Genomic DNA, 19,428 nt, shown 5'->3' with positions numbered 1-19,428 from the left:
ATTTAGTCAATATATAGTGACTAATTATTTTTAATCTCTAAATTTAATTGTTATTTAATAATTTTTTTAATAAACTGTTATTAAAAAAATAAAAAATGAATTTAAAACGAGTGTAAGAAGATTAGGTAAAAATTCATATATAAAAAAAAAATCAACAATCCTTTACGTAAATAAGGATGTAAAAACTTACTTTTGAAAAAAAAATACGGACAAACAAAATATCCACTCAAACACACAAAACCAATTCATCTCCAATCCTATCCTGCTCTTTTATTTACTTAAATTTCTCTATTGGGGTTTAATAATTATGTCACTCGATCGGTTTATAAAGTTGTAACAAGATATACGTAATCGTGACATCTTAATTAAATTCATTTTTTTTTTGTTTAAGTGTGTGGTTTGGAGGCGATGGGGTTTTGATTTTTTTTAATCAAACAAAGTGCACTATGTCAACGAAGTTTTCCTTTAGGATAAATATGTATACACACTGTAAGTTATTTGAGGCTTGACAGAAAAAGAGAGAAGACAGAGAAATCTAAACATGATATGTAATGCGATTTGACAGATACATGTTTGTGGTATAAAGTGTTTTATTTGATTGAATTTTAGAATGTTATTTACCTTGATTTGACCTCTTTTATTTTTCTAAATTACGTTTGTTTTAAAAGATTATGAAAAGATATTCTTAGACATTTTTTTTTTCATTAAAGCTACACTCTTATGTTCTAAGTAGTTTCTAATTTTACAAGAGGATAAAATCTAATATTTAGGTTAACAAGTAAATATGGATAGCAAATAGCACATGATATGGTCATAACAATGAAACAAATACAAGAAAATTGAACCATATAAAGGAGAGATAAGGTAAAAGAAAGACGACACATTGAATGCTCTCAGACCTACTCTTGACTAGAACATTTTTTACGATCATTGTGGGGCTGGTAAACTAATATTGCATCATTTTTTGAAATGTGAACAACAAGAAAGACGATGGCTAATGGAGAGGAAAAGAAAATGCCCAATTCTTTACAAAATATGATGGTCATGATGGAGGAAATGAGAAGACAAAATGAGGAGAGGGTGGAAGAGTCTAGAAGAGTACACGAGAGGTGTTGAATGATTCACTTCAAATTTAAGACCAATTTAGAAGAAAAAAAATGAAGAGGTGCAACAAGTAATTAGAAATCAGTTGGTCGATGTTCGAAATCAAGAGGAGGCTTATCAAGATTTTAAACCTTTTTTAAATGAAATTTTCATGGAACCCATACCACCTAATTACGTGGTTCCCAAAATTAGTATGTTCTTAGGAAGACAAGATTCAAATGCTCATGTCCAAACTTTTTGAGCTCAAATGTTAATATGTCGAATGTAATATGATGTAAAATGTTTGTTGGAACGTTGGCAAGAATGGCTTTAGATTGGTTCACCAATCTTCCTGAAGATGCCATTACGCCTTTTGAGATTTTCTCAAGACTCTTTATCACACATTTTTTTAGTGAATAAAGTTAAACATTTGAAAGTAGGAGGTCTTTTTTATGTGAAACAAGAAAAGAAAGAATCTTTGAAACAATTTTTGGGGCATTTTTGTGAATTTTTTGTGCAAATTGCTCAACCAAATGAAAGAATATTTGTAGATGCATTTGTAAAAGGGCTTCAAGTCTAGCCTTTCAGGGAATCCTTGGTTTCAAGAAAGCCAGAGGATATGTCGGAGATTAAACTTTGTGCAACTTCATATATTGAAGCTGGAGAGTTTAAGATTAAAAAAAGAAAAGATGAAAAAAGATATGAAGGGGTTAATGTGTCACACTGGTCATTTCAAGAGAGTAGATCAAGAAAAAATTAAAGGATGAGAAATAGAGAAGAAAGAAGACAATATAAGTCATAAGACTCAGGTCAAGTGTTAAATAGAAGAGGGAAATGAATCCAGACTTCTCTAAGATAAATGTGTTTAGAAGGAGTTGGTGAGGGATGTAAATGTTGTGAAGTTGTTATGCTTTCCACATAATTCAAAATCGACAGGTTGGTCCAAATAGGGATGCTTGGTGTTATTTTCATAAGGCATTTGGGCATGACACATAATTGTTTTACATTGTCATGACAGACAAAAAAATTATTGAAGCAAGGACTATTGGAGATTTTTAGAGTGTGAAGTTCTAAGCCTAGTTGAAAAGATGATAATGATCATGGAGAGAAAAAGCATGAGACACCAACAATGGAAGAAGTTAACTTGATTTATGGTGGATTTTCAGGGGACTGATTATTGAGTTTGGATCGTAAAAAGTATGATCTTTTTGTACTGACCCTAGTAGAAAAAAAAGTTGAAACTATTACTTTAAGTTTTTTTTAAGAGGATTTGAGGGATGTGTTCTCGCACGAGATAGTTGTATCAATAATAATGGAGAGTCAAAAGGTGCATAAAGTTCTAGTTTATCAAGTAAGTTCCACAAATGTGATTTTTTAGGATGCATTTGTGGGACTAGGGATTCCAATGAATGATTTCAAACCTTTTAATGATTTTTGGTTGGTTTTTCTAGAGAACATGTTCAAGTTTGTGGGCATGTGGAGATACAAATGACTTTAAAGGAGGGAGATCTTGCAAAAACAAACATGATCAAGTATGTGTTCGTAAATGCACCTTTACCTTACAATATATTATTGGAATGACCCATCTTGAATAGGTTGGAAGCATTGGCTTCTAGTGTTCATCTTAAATTAAAGTATCCAATCAATAAAGGGTTGGTTGGTGTTAAAAAAGTGAATAAGTAGGTGGCAAAAAAAATGTTATGAAGGAAGTTTGAGAAATAAAAGGAAGTCTTATCAAGAGGATAAGAGGGATAATATTAATATGTTAGAGTTGGATTTCGACCTAGGGGTAGATTATGAAGAAGGAGAACTCAAAAAGGTGAAATTAGAAAATGGAAAGTGTCGATTGGTGGTAGTTTGGAACGGGAGTTTGAACGAGGATTGGTGGAGTGTTTAAAGGAGATGTTAGTGTGTTTGCTTGGTTGACATCTTATATGAATGGGATTAACCCAAATATTTTGTGACATAGGTTCGTAATGGATTCTAGGACTAAATCGGTGGTGCAAATGAGAAGAAAGTTGAGAGAGGAAAAAATGGAGGTTATTTCGAGGGAGGTGGAGAAATTAAAAAATGTGGGTCATATAAAAGAAATTTAATATCCATTCGTGTTATCTAATGTGGTGTTGGTTAAAAAGTCTAATGGAAAATGAAGAAGGCATGTTCAAAAGATGCATATGCTTTATTGAATATTGATTTGTTGGTAGGTGGAGCCTCAAGATGTGAGGTTGAAGCTTTATGGATGCATATTCAAGGTACAATCAAGTCAGAATACACCCTATGAATGAAGAGAAAACAATGTTTATGGGAGACATGTTGAATTATTGTTTTTAAGTGATATCTTTCGTTCAAAAGAATATTAAGTGATAACTTATCAGAAATTGGTGGATCGTATATTGTATTTTGAATAATACGTTTGCTTGTAAAGTATAAGTTTATGTGGATGATATGGTGCTGAAATCTAAGTAGTTGATTAATCATATTGATGATTTGGAAGAGTTCGTCTAAGTGGTAGGGAAGTATCAACTAAAGTTGAACTCTGGAAATATGTGTTTGGGGTGAGAATAAGGAAGCTTCTGGGTATCGACCTAAAGGGGAATAAAAGTTAATCCAGAGAAGTGATCGACTATAATTAACATGGATAGTCTGAGTACCATTAAGGAGGTATAGTAGTTGATAACAAGGTTGACTTCAATTGTGAGGTTTATTGTTGTTGTGAAAGATACGGGCTATCCTTATTTCTAGTGTTTAAAGAGATATGATAGGTTTATAAGGTCGAAAGGAACGTGACCTGACTTTCCGCAAGTTAAAGGAGGTTCTCGTGCATCCTCTAATCTTGACAAAACCAATTGTGAGTTTACTTATGTTGTTGTATCTTTGTATAACTCAACAAGTAGTCAACATAGATCTAGTGCAAGAAATCGAGAAGCAGAAGGGGCGAGTTTATTTTGTTAGTAGAACTCTTCAAGGATCGAATGTCAAATATCAAAAAATTGAAGAAGGTCACTTGACAAAAGTAATTACGACACGAGAGTTGAGGTACTACTTTCAAACTTTTAAGATTGTGGTGAAAACTGATTTTCCTATTAGGCAGGTATTGCAAAAAAAAATATTTGGTTGGGAGGATAATGAAATGAGTTGTAGAATTGTCGGAATACAACATAAATTATGAATTAAGAGGCCAGTGAAGGCACTTGCAGATTTTGTGGTTGAATTGACGTTCTCGGTAAACAAGAAATCTCGGGGGAGTTTGGAGGTAGAGCCTAGATGGATCTTGTTGGTAGGCAACACTTCTAATTTGAAAGTAAGTGGGACTAAAATTACTTTGAAGGGTCTTAAATGTTGTTATGATTGATTATTGAAATGTGTCTAACATGAAACGTGAGAGTAATAGAACAGTTGACAGGGAATTTTAAAGTGAGGGATCCTCATTGTTCAAATATTTGGCAAAGGTAAGATAGATGACTCATTTTTGTGAAAGTTTTAATTTGATATATGTCCCTAGGGGTCAGAATGCAAAAGTCAATCTCTTATCAAAATTAGCGAGTATGAAGAAGTCGAAAAATCATCGATTGGTGATTTAAGAAAGTATGGAGATCCTGAATGTCAAGAGCTGATTGGATTTTGGAATAAATGCATGAGAGGATTTGTGGTAGCTAAATCTAAGGGAGACCTTTAGCAAACAAAATACTTTGAGCTGGATTTTTCTAACCTTCGCTTTGTGAGAATTAAATAGTGTATGTTAAAAAACATGATCAATATCAAAGATAGTATAATTAAATTTTAACATCGACGAAACACTTATACTTAATCGATTGTATTCTAAATATATAGTTAAACATTTAAACTTAGAGTCTCAAACCTAAAATTAGATGAGATCATGAATCATGTTCAATCAGTCTAGGATTGATTTATTAACATTACTAATAAAATTTTGATCTTTAAGATAAGACTTTACCTATAATCAAACTTAATTAAAAAAAAATATATCTTTAATATAAATTTTGAGTTTAATGAAATTATATTAATAATTAAAAACAATATAGAACATAGATAAAAAAAAAAAATAGGACCCACTTCTGACTTAAAAAACTATAGATCTTGTAGCTAAAACACTTTTGAAGTATCTATTATTGTTTCAAATAAAAGCAATTAGAGTGATATTAATTTTAAGCCTATTTAATTACCATTATTGAAATAAATAGGACCACAATCTCAGCAGTGACCACTCATCACTCATCTGCCTATTTTAAATATTAAAAAAGTTTATATATATAGAATTTCCGTCTGGAGAAGACAGACAGAGAGTTGCAGAGAATAGTGATGACAGGAGGAAGCAAGAAGCCATAAATCAACCTCAAGCTCTCCCAACTCAAACCAAAACGGATCCATCGAACCACCCTTTTATCTTCATCCTCTACCCCGCGATGAAGGACACTTTCTCTATCTAGATAGCACCTTTCTACCTTCTTATCTTCTCTTATCTTCCTCAATCCATTTATTAACTCACCAAATGGTACGAACACAACACACCCAACTCCTTAGTTAATTTCTTCTCACCTATATTCATGTGATTCCTCCCCCACGGGATCTGTTTCCATTTCTCTATTTTTATATATTTTTTGTAATTTCATATCATTTCATCATCACTTTTCACTTTTCCCATCAACAATCATCCAAGGATACAACTTCCTTTTCACCTCCTCCATCTGTCATATGTTAAATTGTTGTTTACTTGTCCAGATTGATTTTCCCAATTTTAAGGTACACAGTTTCTAGGATTCTCTAACACAGCTTCCGAGGCTGCCTGTTTGGCTTTTGTTTTTCAGGATCTGTAACAAACAAACGAGAAATTTAATTTAATTTAATCAAACCCCCAACATTGGTGGAGGAAGCTTGTGTGTTAATCCAACATAACTTTTCAATATACATGCATAATGGGCTATTCAAGATCAAAGTGATAAGAATATATGTGTCTATATATAGAGATCCTGGAAAAGGATGATGAATTGAATTGAAAGGCTAATAATAGAAAGTTGTTGTTGTTGTTGTGTTGTGACAGTGTCACTGAGGGGAGAGAGAAAATAGAATACAAGAGCAAAAGCGTAACATGGCGACGTACTTTCATGGAAGCACTTCGGAGATTCAATCTTCTGCAGATGGCTTGCAAACGCTTTACCTTATGAACCCGTCTTACGTACCTTATGCTGACGCGCCGCACCACCCAACACTTCTCGTCAATCCCAACGCTACCAACGCGCTCAACCTCGCGAGTCTCACCCACGCGCCTCCGGTATCACCTGCCGCCAACCACCACCACCAAGTTATTCACGGCGTGTCAAACGTCCTTGGATCCGGAAATTCCGATGAACACGCTCACACCCGACAGTCTTTGTTTGGGGAAAATATCGCCGCCTTCCACGGCTTCTCCGGCGGAGCCTCCTCCACCGCCCCTCGCGTTCCCTATAACCTCTGGGGTTCGGGGGTTGATCAACCTGGAACGCCTTCTAGCAGCTCTGGCGGCGGCGGTTTCCGGCGGCCCAGTCAGCAGGGGTTGTCTCTCAGCCTTTCCTCACAGCAAACAAATTTCAGGTCAGTTTCTGGAGAGCTTGAGATTGCCGGACAGGGCCACGTCGCCGGAACTGGGAACTCGCCGACATCGGCTGCGTCGACAGGAGTTTCCGGCCTGATTTTGGGGTCGAAGTATCTGAAAGCGACGCAGGAGCTTCTGGATGAAGTTGTTAACGTAGGAAAAGGAATCTACAAAGATGAAAAGTTCTCAGAGAAGGTGAAAGCGAATAAAGAATCTACAAATTCTGGTGCTGGTGCTGGTTCAAGTGGTGGAGGCGAAAACAGTGCAGGGAAGCAAATGGTTGAACTCAGCACCGCCCAGAGGCAAGAACTTCAGATGAAGAAGTCCAAGCTCGTCAACATGCTGGATGAGGTAATAATTTGGTTACTATTACGCATAGTGATTTTTACTCTTCATGCAATAGTGTGCGTATATATATAATATATGAGTGTGTGTTTGATCTTGTGGAAGCACTATAATTAAGTAATCGGTTAAGCGTGTTGTGGTTTGGTTTGGTTTTATGAGTTATTATTCGGTCTGTGTTGGTGATTCAGTAATTGGAAAATTATGTACTAGTACGATATTCAGCTTTTGGAGGATGCAATAATCAAGAATGTGACAGTGGCAGAGGGTCAGTGAAATTGACAGTAATGCTGTCTCTCGTTTTCAGTTCTTTCTCCTGTACCCTGAAATTATGTGTAGAGAGGAAAGTAAACTGGCAGGAAAAGTAATCTGGTCTGATGAGTACTGTCAGAGAATAATTTGTGTTTGGACCCAGTTGGGTCAGTTTCAGCATTTATCCATGACAATCCGCACAGTTGCAGAACCCTTTATACATTCGGATTGAGGAAGTCGTAGACAGTTAAATTACAAACTTTATAGTTTATAACTTATAAGCCTCCAATTACCTTACTATATACCTTGTCTCGTTTCATAATTCATCTTAACAGCCCTTCTAACTTTTTAATTAGGTGCACTTTAATTACATACATGTTATCTGTATGATCACATGATTCTAACTAAATTTTTATTTATTTAAAAACCTGCAGGTGGAACAAAGGTACAGGCAATATCACCACCAAATGCAAATTGTGGTATCATCATTTGAGCAAGCTGCGGGTTATGGGGCGGCAAAATCTTACACTGCCCTTGCCCTAAAGACTATCTCAAAGCAATTCCGGTGCCTGAAAGATGCAATCTCTGCACAAATCAAAGCCACGAGCAAGACATTGGGTGAAGATGATTGCTTAGGAGTGAAAGTAGAAGGGTCAAGGCTTAGGTATGTTGATCACCATCTTAGGCAACAAAGGGCACTGCAGCAGCTAGGAATGATTCAACCCAATGCATGGAGGCCACAAAGAGGCCTTCCAGAACGAGCCGTTTCCATTCTTCGAGCTTGGCTTTTTGAGCATTTTCTTCACCCGTATGTTACAATTAGCCTTGCGTTTTGTATTACTACTTTTATTTTAGGTATTGCATATTCTTCGCATCAACTTATAACTGCTTCTAACTGTGACCTGCAGCTATCCAAAGGACTCAGATAAAGCCATGCTTGCTAAACAAACTGGACTGGCTAGAAGCCAGGTATGTTTCATCAAGGATTATCAAAGCTTTTCATTGGTGTGATTTGAGTTTGAAAAATATTTACTTTTTCTTCAAAGCTTTTGAGATAGCCCATAATTTTATCTTACCTTTTTTAAATAGTTGTTTTATAAATCAACTGCTTTATTAACATTCACCCATTACTTTTTCTTATTAAATAATAATATCTTATATATTTATATTGTTTTTTGAAACAATATTGCCCTTCCCTTTATTCTTTCTCTTTCTAGGTGTCGGGTAACAATTTAAGTGTTGGTGGATGATTTTGATCAGAAATAATGTAAACAATACTGCAGTTTTACTTCAATGTGTAAATCATGCCATACATGATGAAATTCTTTTTGAGAACTTAATGGTGGAGTTTTAGAATCAGTTCAGAGGCTAAAGAATAAAAGGGTGATTACAAACACAAATATGAACTAGGAAAATCATATATTTTCTACCCAATAAATTTATACCAGCACTTTATATTTACTATTTTTTCTAGAAACCATAATACCCATATAAATAGGTTGGCAAATGATTCTATATTTATCAAAATATCCTTTGTTTATTTATTTATCATTTTCACATTATTTTGTTTTTATTTCTTATTGTTGTCAAATTTATTATTTTCTCTCTACTTTTTTTTTCTTCTTCCTGACACTTTCATCTTTCAGTCTAAAATAGGGTGAAACTTACTATTTTCCCATGACAATAATCCAGAACAACAGATCCGTATTTTCTCCCCCAAATTCATTATTTTAGCTTACAAAATAAAAATTAAAACTATATACTTTATGATATACTGTTATATTTATTTTTCACGTGAATTTTTCATTCTTTTTGGTTTTTAAATAATTTACAAGTAAATCTCAAAATCAAAGGTTTCTGATACTAATAAGTTTAATGCAGGTGTCAAACTGGTTTATCAATGCCCGGGTTCGGCTGTGGAAGCCAATGGTTGAAGAAATGTACCTGGAAGAAATGAAGGATCATGAACAAGCGAATGGCTCAGAAAACAGCAGATCAAAAGAGTTGAGCAAGGAATTGGGGTCAACAGCAAATGTTGCACCAGAATCAGGAGCCATTAAACTAGATAATCTTCAATCAAAACAAGATAGCTTCAACAACCAAAACACTTCTCCAAATGAAATCTCAACAAATTCTTCAATGTCTCCCATCGGAGGGTCCCTTCAATCCCACTCTGGTTTCCATCTTGCAGGATCATCTGACGTGCAAAGGAGTCCAAACAAACCAAGAAGTTTGGAAATGCAAAATTCTCCAAGTAGTATCCTCTCAGTGGACATGGAAATGAAGCATAATGGTGAACATGCAAATACTAGAGAAGCCAACACAAAGTTTGGCATTGAAAGGCACCACAAAGATGGATACCCTTTGATGAGTGGCAATACAAACCAAGGTGGGGGTTTTGGAACGTTCGCCATGGAAGACATTGGAAACAGATTCAACGTCACTACTGAGCAACTGGCTTCAAGGTTCCATGGAAATGGTGTTTCTCTCACACTAGGTCTTCCCCACAATGAAAACCTTTCTATCTCAGGAACTCAGCATGGATTTCTCTCACAGAATATTCATCTGGGAAGGAGACTTGAGATGGGAACGACTGGGAATGAATTTTGTGCTATCAACACTCCACCTTCATCCCACTCGGGAACAACTTATGAGAGCATTGATATTCAAAACAGAAAGAGGTTTGTTGCTCAGTTATTACCTGATTTCGTGGCCTGAGATCTGATGGCTAGCTAGAATATTGGAAATTTTATGAGAAAAATCTTTCACTTCTGAGTGTTTAATTTCTGTGGACACTTATTAACTTGGCAGAAGACTTAGCTAGCTGCTCAAGAAAAGAAATGGAGAGGTATATGTTGTTTTCACAGACACATGCAGTCACTAATTGAGAAATGTATCTTGATTCTGGTATACTGAAATTCCTGGCATGGGAGGGGATGCTTGCTCCCTGTAAAGATTGATAGTAATATAGGATTATACTTTCATAAATTTAAGTTAGCTTAATTATAGGATCCATAAAGTTGGGGAGGGAACATATATATATATATATTGTATATTGTATTGATGCAGCCAGGTACCCAGAAGGATTGAAGATTTCTTTTGATTTCATGATTGATATTGATATTGATATTAAATATATATGATATCTATATATAATATATATATAGGTGAATGTGGTTATTTGGATTGCCTTGGGTACATAAATAGTGGTTGAAGGATGAAATACTAAAGGGCGACATGCATGAGAGGGAATAGAAGGGCATGCGTAATTTGTCTTGTATTTACTTTTGACACTCTACCAGTACGTTGCATGCATGCGAAAGTAATTAACCTCGATTATAACCTCAAAGCTACCTTCTGAATGTAATTATAATAATCATTATCTTTCCTTTTTAAACTCCTCTTCATTGGAGTTTAACGTGAGGTCATATTTTTATAGAACTATACTTGTGTATAACCGTTTCATTTCTTGTTTTATATATCCATTACATTTTCTAGTTGATGTAAAATAGTTAATATTATGCTACATTAAAATTGTTCAAGAATATTAAATATGTATTCTCGAACTATGTTATAATTTTTGTATGTAACATGAGAAACGGAGATTTTTCCGGTTTCCTTCTCTTAAAACATGTTTTAATGTTTTTCTTGTAATTTGTTATCTTTCGTATGGTATCACTTTACACATTATTTAATTTATTTATCTTTAATATATTAATTATTATACAGAAGGGGTTAATTGTAATTTAGTAACATTAGTTCTCATTTGGGTTGTCAATGGAAGGAAGAATCAGAAACAGTCTGAAGCATGGCAGGTTGGCAATTGGAGGAGAAAGTGAGTGAGCCTAGATGCGCCATTTGCAACTTGCACAATCCGAAAGCCAAAAGCAACTTCTTAACACTGTCTCTGGAAAGTCCTGAAGTGGCGAGAACTTTCACGGGACCAGATGCTTTTCTTGAATTCTAGAATAACGAGAGCGAGAGAACTCGTGCTGGGTTCGAATTGGACGATTTCCCAAGTCGGTGAATGAGTGGAACAACCTATGAAAGAGAAGAGAAAGACAGTTAGGTTGTTGGAAGCATGGAACAGGAAAGTGTAGTAGGGAGTGAAGACATTATCCGAGGGAGAAGTTTGAGGGAGTAGAAGTGTTTTTCTGGTGAGTATCTCGAAGATTCGAACCAATGTCAGAGGTGTCGAGCCAAACGCATGTTTCTTGCCTAGGTCACAAACACACGACTTTACACTATAAGAATACAAGAAAATCATTATGTTTTGTATATGAAATATACCATAACACAGTAATGTAGTGGAAAGAAAACGAAAGAATGTGGATTTGATACTCAAACATAACTTTAGTGTATAACAAAACTTCTTTATTGCAGTTTACATTTTCAATCTTTTCCAAATAATTTCTTAACTATATTTACAAGAAAATTATTAAATAAAAATTAATTTTAGAGATAAAAAGTAACTAATTAAAATTTATATTATTTTATAAACTAAAAAAATCATTCATATCTAATTAGATACTAATATTTTAGCTATTAATTATTTTAAATTCTAAACATTGATAGCCAAAATCTTAATAGCTAATTAATTATATACAATTTAAAAACTATTTATTAATAATAAAAACGTATTTAAAGTAATTTCTATTATTAAAAAAATTAATTTCTGAATTGATATCTATTGGTACCTAATTAGATATCAAATTTAGAAATTATTTATTAATAATATAAACATATCTAAAATAATTTCTATTATTAAAAAAAATTAGTTTCTAAATTGATATCTAATTAGCTACTAATATTTTAGCTACTAATTATTTTAGAATTTAAAATTTGATAGTTAAAATCTTGGTAGCTAGTTAGATATCAATTTAAAATCTATTTATTAATAATAAAAACGTATGTAAAGTAATTTCTATTATTAAAAAAATTAAATTAATTTTTAAATTAATATCTAATTAACTATCATTATTAAAAAAAATTATAAATTAGTTTATGAATTGATATCTAATTAACTACCGATGTTTAGCTACTAACTAATTTATATTCTAAAAGTTAGTAACTAAAATTTTGGTAGCTAATTAGATATCAATTTCAAAACTATTTATTATTAATAAAAATTATGATACCATATTTTTTTACTTCTAAAATAATATCTAATTTAGTAAATATAATAATTAATTATTTTTTATTTTTAAAAATAGTTTATATTTAATGTTGGTTCCTCACACCATTACCCTAAAAGTTCCACTCATTTAATAACATTCTTGATTTTTCTCCAATTAATCATTGAATGAAAATATTTTAGACTTGGAATCACCTTTGTTTATCCACTTAACCCTTGATTTAGGTTTTATCAACGCTTAATGTGTATGACTTAGCACTTTGAGTTCACTAAATAACTCTCTTTTCTCCAACTTCTTCTCATCCTAATGATATCATGTATTTTCAAGTGTAAATGTCCAAACACATCTATGTTCCAAACTTTTAGGTTTTGTTTCAGTCTTTTGAGTTCGCCTCTTAATCTTTTGAGTTTGCCTCTTAAGAATGTCATACATTCGAACGTTGAATTTGTCTTATCCGCCATTGTTTTTTTTCATGCTTCCCTTGCCTTTACTTTCTCTTCATCCCTGTCATTTCATTAGCTTCGTTGTTTAGATTAGTATCTCCACCATCATTCTTTGGCGACTCCATCGGCGCTTAACTCTTCTTCATTAATCTCTTTCGATTATGTGTTTTTTTTTTCTATTTAAAGTTATAAATTATATTTTATTTTCTTTTGTTGTTTGATTAAAATTAGAGATATGTAGTTATGACAGAGATTATAATAAGAAAAAATTTCTACAATTTCAATTAAACTATTTTGTGCCTTATGATTATTATAACTAAAACATTATTTTTTTTCAACCTCAATTATGTGTCTATTTCTTTTTCTATTGCACTATTTGTTACAATTAAAATTCCTATTTTGTTCTTTTTTTTCCTCTTTTCTCATTGTGCAAATTCTTGAATATTTTTTTTGTTCTGGTAATATTTCTCAATTCATATATAAGAAGTAACCAGGATTACTTCAGAATGGAAATGGGTAAAAAGAAATGGACTCGAATAAAAGGTAATAAAAAATGGGATTGTTTCTTCCTTCACCTCCATACCTTCTTCTCTCATCTCCATATATTTTTTAATTTCTAAAAATACCCCTCTATAATATTTCGGATTATGTAATTCAGAAGTCATTTTTCAAATTTATAATTAGCTTCCAGATTATGTAATCCAGAAACCTTTTTTCATATGCATTATTACTTTCCGGATTACATAATCCGAAAGTCTTATTTAACTTCCAGATTATGTAATCCATAAGTCTTTTTTCAAATGTGTTCCGGATTACATAATCCGGAAACTAGTTTATGGGAATGACAAAAAAGAATAAAAATGTATTTTTATATTGTGTATGGAGGTGGCAGAAGAAGATATGGAGGTACAGAAAGAAATAGTCAAAAAAATGGAACACATAATCCTCGTGAAAAATTGGGCATGTCCATGTTCATAAGTGCTGGACCGATCACAGCACTGGTTTAGTCCTTTTTAATGGGCTTTGTAGCGTTATTTTGGAGACTCTTTCTTTCTACACCTCCATACCTTCTTGTGCCACCCCATACTAAATATGAAAATACCATTTTATTCTTTTTTTAACTTTCTTGGATTTGAAATAATTAGCCTATGGATTATGTAATCCGGATAAATTCCGGATTACATAATTCGGAAGTCAATTTCATATTTAGAAAAGACTCCCGGATTATGTAATCTGGAAGCTAATCACAAAAGACTTCCGAATTACATAATCCGAAAGCTAATTTTGAATCTAAAAAAAGACTTCTGGATTATGTAATCTGGAATATTGAAAAGGGTATTTTTGGAATAAGAAAAATTTATGGGGGTAGCACAAGAAGGTATGGAGGTGCAGGAAGAAGCAGCCTGTTTTGGGTCTTCGGGTAAACTGGGCCCATATAAATTGAAAATGCAAAACTTTATTTTGTTTCAGTTTCACTCTAATATGTTTTTCTTTCTTATAAATTACGGTATTTTAATCATTTTTCACTTTTTACTTCCTCATAATTTTTTATTTTATTTTTACCGATAAATAATTTAGGTCAAAATTTGAACAGTGAAATAAAATGACTTAGATAACTCCTTTTGGAAACAAATAAAATAAAATACCACTAGAATCATAAAATAAAATTGATAATTTATCAAATATTTAAGTTTTTATGTTTATATTCACATATCCATGAAAATAAAACTTCTCAATATTAAAAAAATTAAAAATCTACTTACCTTTTAAACTGCATGATCGAGGAGTTGAAGAAATTAATTATTTTCACTGTAAATTTTTTTTAAAACTCAAACTAAATCACTTATTATCTATAAAACTAAAAAAATAGAAAACAGAAATATGGAAAACTATACTAAATACTTCCGAAAAAATAAAATAAAAAAAACAAAGAAATTCTTAAAAATAATCTAAACAATTATATTAGGAGTTTAAAAAAATAAAAAAAAATAAAAAAACTTTCTCTGATAATACATTGTTCTATGTAATTTATTCTTTTTCTAATTTACCTTTATAAAATTTACCTAAATTTAATAATATTCAATGAGAAACTTAATTATAAAGACAACTAGAAGTTAAGTCAAACATACTAACCATGTTTGTCGTAAATATACAACATATATGAACCTATTTGAATTTCAGTTGAAATATTCAAAATCAACTTTTAATCTTTATTTAATAATGTGTCATCATATTTGACATATTTGAGTCTATTATGGAGAGGCTTTTTGAAGAAAGCACATACTTCACACTAAAAAAAATCGTGAAATAATTAGTTATATTTTGGTTTCTAAATTAGTTTCTATTATTGTTAAATGGATTCTAAATTGGTATCTAATTAGCAACCAATGTTTTTGCTACCAAATTTAGAATCTAAATAATTGGTAGTTAAAACCTTGAATTAGATACCAATTTAAAAACTATTTAATAATAATATAAACTAATTTATAAACTAATTTTTTTTTAAAATGTTCTTTAATTTAGTTACTATTACAACTAATTATTTTTATTTTTAAAAATTGATTTTTATTTGATGATTTTCTTGAAGTGTGATATTGCGGTCATAAGATTAAGATTAAGCAAAGTAGTTTGAAGTCTTCAAGGAGTATTGGCTATGTATGTAGTATGAGATGATGATGGCAAAGTCTTTTTGTCTGATACAATTTAATTTCCATTTTTTTACTATTTTAAATATTGAATAATATAATAATAGAATACTTGGCTGTAGTCAGGTAGTAGAATTTGATCTTGGTGTGAAGAGTGAATCTGTTTGTATTAATAAGGATCTCTATAATGCTGAAAATTATGTAAGTTTGGAGTTATGTTATGGTTTAACAAGTTATGTAGTTATTTAAAGAATTTGATATATAATTTTTTATAAACGTTGAAATACTACTAAATGTCCCTTTAATTCACTTAATTTTTTTTTTTTATAAAAAAAAAAGTTAAGTTTGAATTCAAAATCAATCTTTTGCATCTTTGAAAGTTCCACGCACTAATTTTAGTTGCAAGCCGGCGTTATTTATAGTTCACTCTCGAAGTTGGGTCCAAAATGAAATAAATAAATACATTTATATAAAATATATGAATGAACTAAAAATATTATCATCCATGCATATTATTTTATTCAATGCTAGACACTCCCTACGTGGGCATCACCAACTTTGAAACCTATTTTGTCTTTGTCTCTTTTTTTTTTTCTTTTTGTAAATCACTTCTCTTTTCAAAATTATGTCACTATCCAAATCAACCCATCAAGCTGCACTCTAAGCCGCCAACGTTAACAAGTGGCCTCCAACTTCATTTATACCACCTTATGTCACATTCAACGAAATATATTAATAAAAAAAATATTATTTTGACAACGATATAATTTCGAGAAACTCGTTAAGAAATAATATGTATTAAACATTTTAATATATAACTTTTAGTAGTATTTAATTTCATATAATAATGATTTAAAACTATCTAATATATAGTTTCTATGGAGAGAGGCAAAGATTTCAGGCGTCTAGAATTCGAACACCGTCATATTGTAGTTTTTCAAACGATTACTGCTACGTTTGACCACCCAACTCACCATTTAAAATGTTCAAGCATCTAGACTAGTAAAAGAAGGCAAAATGTATGTATCTAACTATATGTATGTATATATATATATATATATATATATATATAATATAACACTTAACACTGTAATCAAGTTTCATCCACACAAAAAACACATTCATCAAAAAGTGTGGAATGCTCTGTGGCCAACACATATCAGCAAGATTTATATATTATACTAGCTAGAGATAATCGTCATTGGGGACTTTATATTCAATAGAGCCGATTTGTCTTACCAAAGAAAACAAACCCTTTTCTTCTTCTACTTCCTTTTCCTTCTTCAAATACTCCTATACCATATTTCTTATGCTGTGTATCTGATACAATGACAGAAATTGAAATTCCTCAGTTTTTTGCTTGTCCCATTTCGCTTCAGATCATGAAGGACCCTGTGACAACTGTTACGGGCATAACCTACGACAGAGAAAGCATAGAATACTGGTTGCTCAAAGCTAAAAATTGCACGTGTCCAATTACACAGCAACCATTGCCGCGAAACTCAGAGTTCTTAACCCCAAACCACACGCTTCGGAGGCTAATCCAAGCGTGGTGTTCAGCGAATGAAGCAAACGGTGTTGATCAGATTCCGACACCGAAGTCCCCTCTTAGCAATGCCAACGTTGAGAAGCTCGTGAAGGATCTTGAAGTTCCTCCACGCTTTCAAAACGCAATCGAGAAGTTGCATGACCTTGCAGTAGAGAACGAGAGGAACAGAAGGTGTATGGCTTCTGCGGGTGTAGCAGAAGCTATGGTGCAGGTCATCACAAAGAGTTTCACGCAGGACAAAACGTCGTCGTGCATTGAGGAGTCTCTGAGGATTCTTCGTTTGCTTTGGAGCAATGCCAATGTGATGGACAGTAACTACATGAAGCGCTTGCTGGGTCAGAACTTTGACTTTCTGAACTCGTTGACTCGGGTTTTGCAGCTTCAAACTAAGAACAACGTTAAGGTAATAAATGAAGCAATGCCTATATTGAAATTGACAATTGAAGCCAAAGATTCAACCCCTTTAGGGAACTTAGGGCTTGAATTCTTCAGAGTGGTTGTGAAGGTGATGAAAAATAGAGAACTCTCTCAGCAAGCTATTAAATCGGCATTGTATGTGCTCATAGAAACGTGTCCTTTGGGGAGGAATAGAACGAAGATAGTTGATGCAGGTGCCGTGGAGGAGCTCGTTGAACTTGCACTTGAAAACCCAGAAAAGAATCTAACAGAACTCGTATTCATCCTTTTGGCGCATCTGTGTTCATGTGCTGATGGGAGAGACCAGTTTCTGCAGCATGCTGCAAGCATTGCTGTGGTTTCCAAAAGGATCCTTAGGGTTTCTCCAACCATCGATGATCGAGCTCTTCATATATTTTCCTTGATTTCAAAGTTCTCAGCGTCTCATGAAGTAGTGCAAGAGATGCTGAGGGTTGGTGCTGTGTCAAAGCTTTGCATGGTGCTACAAGCAGATAGTGCTTCCTATTTGAAAGAAAAGGCAAGAAGTGTACTTAGGTTACACTCCAAAACATGGAATAATTCTCCCTGCATTCAAGTATATTTGTTTACCAGATTCCAAAGGTGATTGATATAATTGAAGCTCCAAATCCTTTTTTGTTCTCAAAAGTATTGCTGGGTTCTTTTCATACCCTTTATTTTTCAGCCTTCATAATCTGTTATAGTTTGTATCAAATCAAGTGTACATATTTTGAATGGATCATTTGTTGTAACCCAGTTTAATTGTGGAAAGATAGATCATTTGTGGAACAAATTTTGAAGGTTATCAAATTCTGGTGATCATTTGTTGGAGATTAATATGGAAGTATTGTTATCTAATCAGTATACTGGGAATCCATATTAGAATTGAACTTTTTCTGTGAAATTTGTTTTGGATTGATCTCAAATGGAATGTTGTATCTAAGTATGGTAGTTGGTCCTTGGATGTATATGTAAAGTTCAGAGTATAAGCCATCTTAATCTGTTCTTTATCTGGGATGCTCTTTATAGCAATTTCTAGTTCATTTATTATACAGTTCAAACTACCCTAATCTCTACTAAGATATGGAATGAAGTCTGGATAACTCATTTTAGAAACTAAGAAAAGCAATGATAAATGACATAATTAATGGGAATCAAAATGGTTCATACTTTTCAATAATTTGTGTTGTGTTAGTAGGTAGCAATTGGATACAGTTGGCAATTTTGTGTTTAAAGAGGGAGTTGATTGATTGGGCGGTTGATGAGCAGCCGGCAAGTATGACAAAAATGGTGGCTAAAGATTAACTTGGGTGGATGAATTGTTTGAAAGACAGAACCAAAATCTCACTTTAATATTTCATCAATGCGGTGGCCTTTTACATGTGCTTTAATTATCTAACCTCTTATTTTGCTGTGGTGCTGGGTGAAATCTGCTATGTTCCTTCTCTTCTACTTTCTTTCTGATAATCACTGTGAGCATGGGTTAAGAAAGGGATCAAATCCAATTGCATAAGGATATAAATTTTGGATTCCAAAAACTAAGTTTGGTTTTATTTAACCGAATTAGCTGACATGAATCAAAAATTGATTCATATTAATATTTGACTAAGAAATAATCCTTGTAGTGGATTTTTTTTTATGAGAATTAAGTGATAGTATTCCTCATTTTTGTAAAATAGATAAATTAAAATGTAAACTTATTTTAGTCAATGCCAATACAATTATTTTTATATTTTCTTAATCGACAATGAATAAATAGAATAAATTAGAGTATTTTAGATATACTCTAGTTCTTGAAAAAAAAATCCCACTCATTTTTTCAATATGTGATCCAATAAAAGAAAGTTACATCTTCAATGTACTAAGTATCCACAACTAAAATTGGGTAAACCTTGTATTACTTAAATATGGTCTTACAAAAGTAATAGCTATCCATGAGATATTGAAAATATTTTTTGACAACCAATCTTTCCAT

The 19,428-nt window shown here is 32.6% G+C and overlaps 2 protein-coding genes across 3 annotated transcripts; both read left to right on the top strand.

Annotated features, from left to right (window-relative positions):
• The first annotated feature begins 5,289 nt into the window (after positions 1 to 5,289).
• Positions 5,290 to 10,375, top strand: LOC137835596 (BEL1-like homeodomain protein 1). 2 transcript variants are annotated; one of them, XM_090302277.1, is made up of 5 exons: positions 5,290 to 5,596; positions 6,143 to 7,024; positions 7,702 to 8,075; positions 8,176 to 8,236; positions 9,149 to 10,375. In XM_090302277.1, the coding sequence occupies exons 2-5, from the start codon at positions 6,191 to 6,193 to the stop codon at positions 9,983 to 9,985; spliced, it is 2,106 nt and encodes a 701-aa protein (XP_090158403.1). In that variant the 5' UTR covers positions 5,290 to 5,596; positions 6,143 to 6,190; the 3' UTR covers positions 9,986 to 10,375. The 2 variants fall into 2 exon arrangements, with proteins under 2 accessions (XP_090158403.1, XP_090158404.1); XM_090302278.1 differs by having other exon boundaries at positions 5,366 to 5,844.
• A 6,216-nt stretch (positions 10,376 to 16,591) lies between these two features.
• On the top strand, positions 16,592 to 18,246 carry LOC137835595 (E3 ubiquitin-protein ligase PUB23). Its single transcript, XM_068644179.2, has one exon. The coding sequence runs from the start codon at positions 16,819 to 16,821 to the stop codon at positions 18,058 to 18,060; it is 1,242 nt and encodes a 413-aa protein (XP_068500280.2). The 5' UTR covers positions 16,592 to 16,818; the 3' UTR covers positions 18,061 to 18,246.
• Positions 18,247 to 19,428: the final 1,182 nt, after the last annotated feature.

This window comes from Phaseolus vulgaris, chromosome 5 (genome assembly GCF_051622355.1).
Source record: "Phaseolus vulgaris cultivar YP4 chromosome 5, ASM5162235v1, whole genome shotgun sequence".
Classification (NCBI taxonomy): domain Eukaryota; kingdom Viridiplantae; phylum Streptophyta; class Magnoliopsida; order Fabales; family Fabaceae; genus Phaseolus; species Phaseolus vulgaris.
This window is presented reverse-complemented; position numbering and strand designations above follow the sequence as displayed.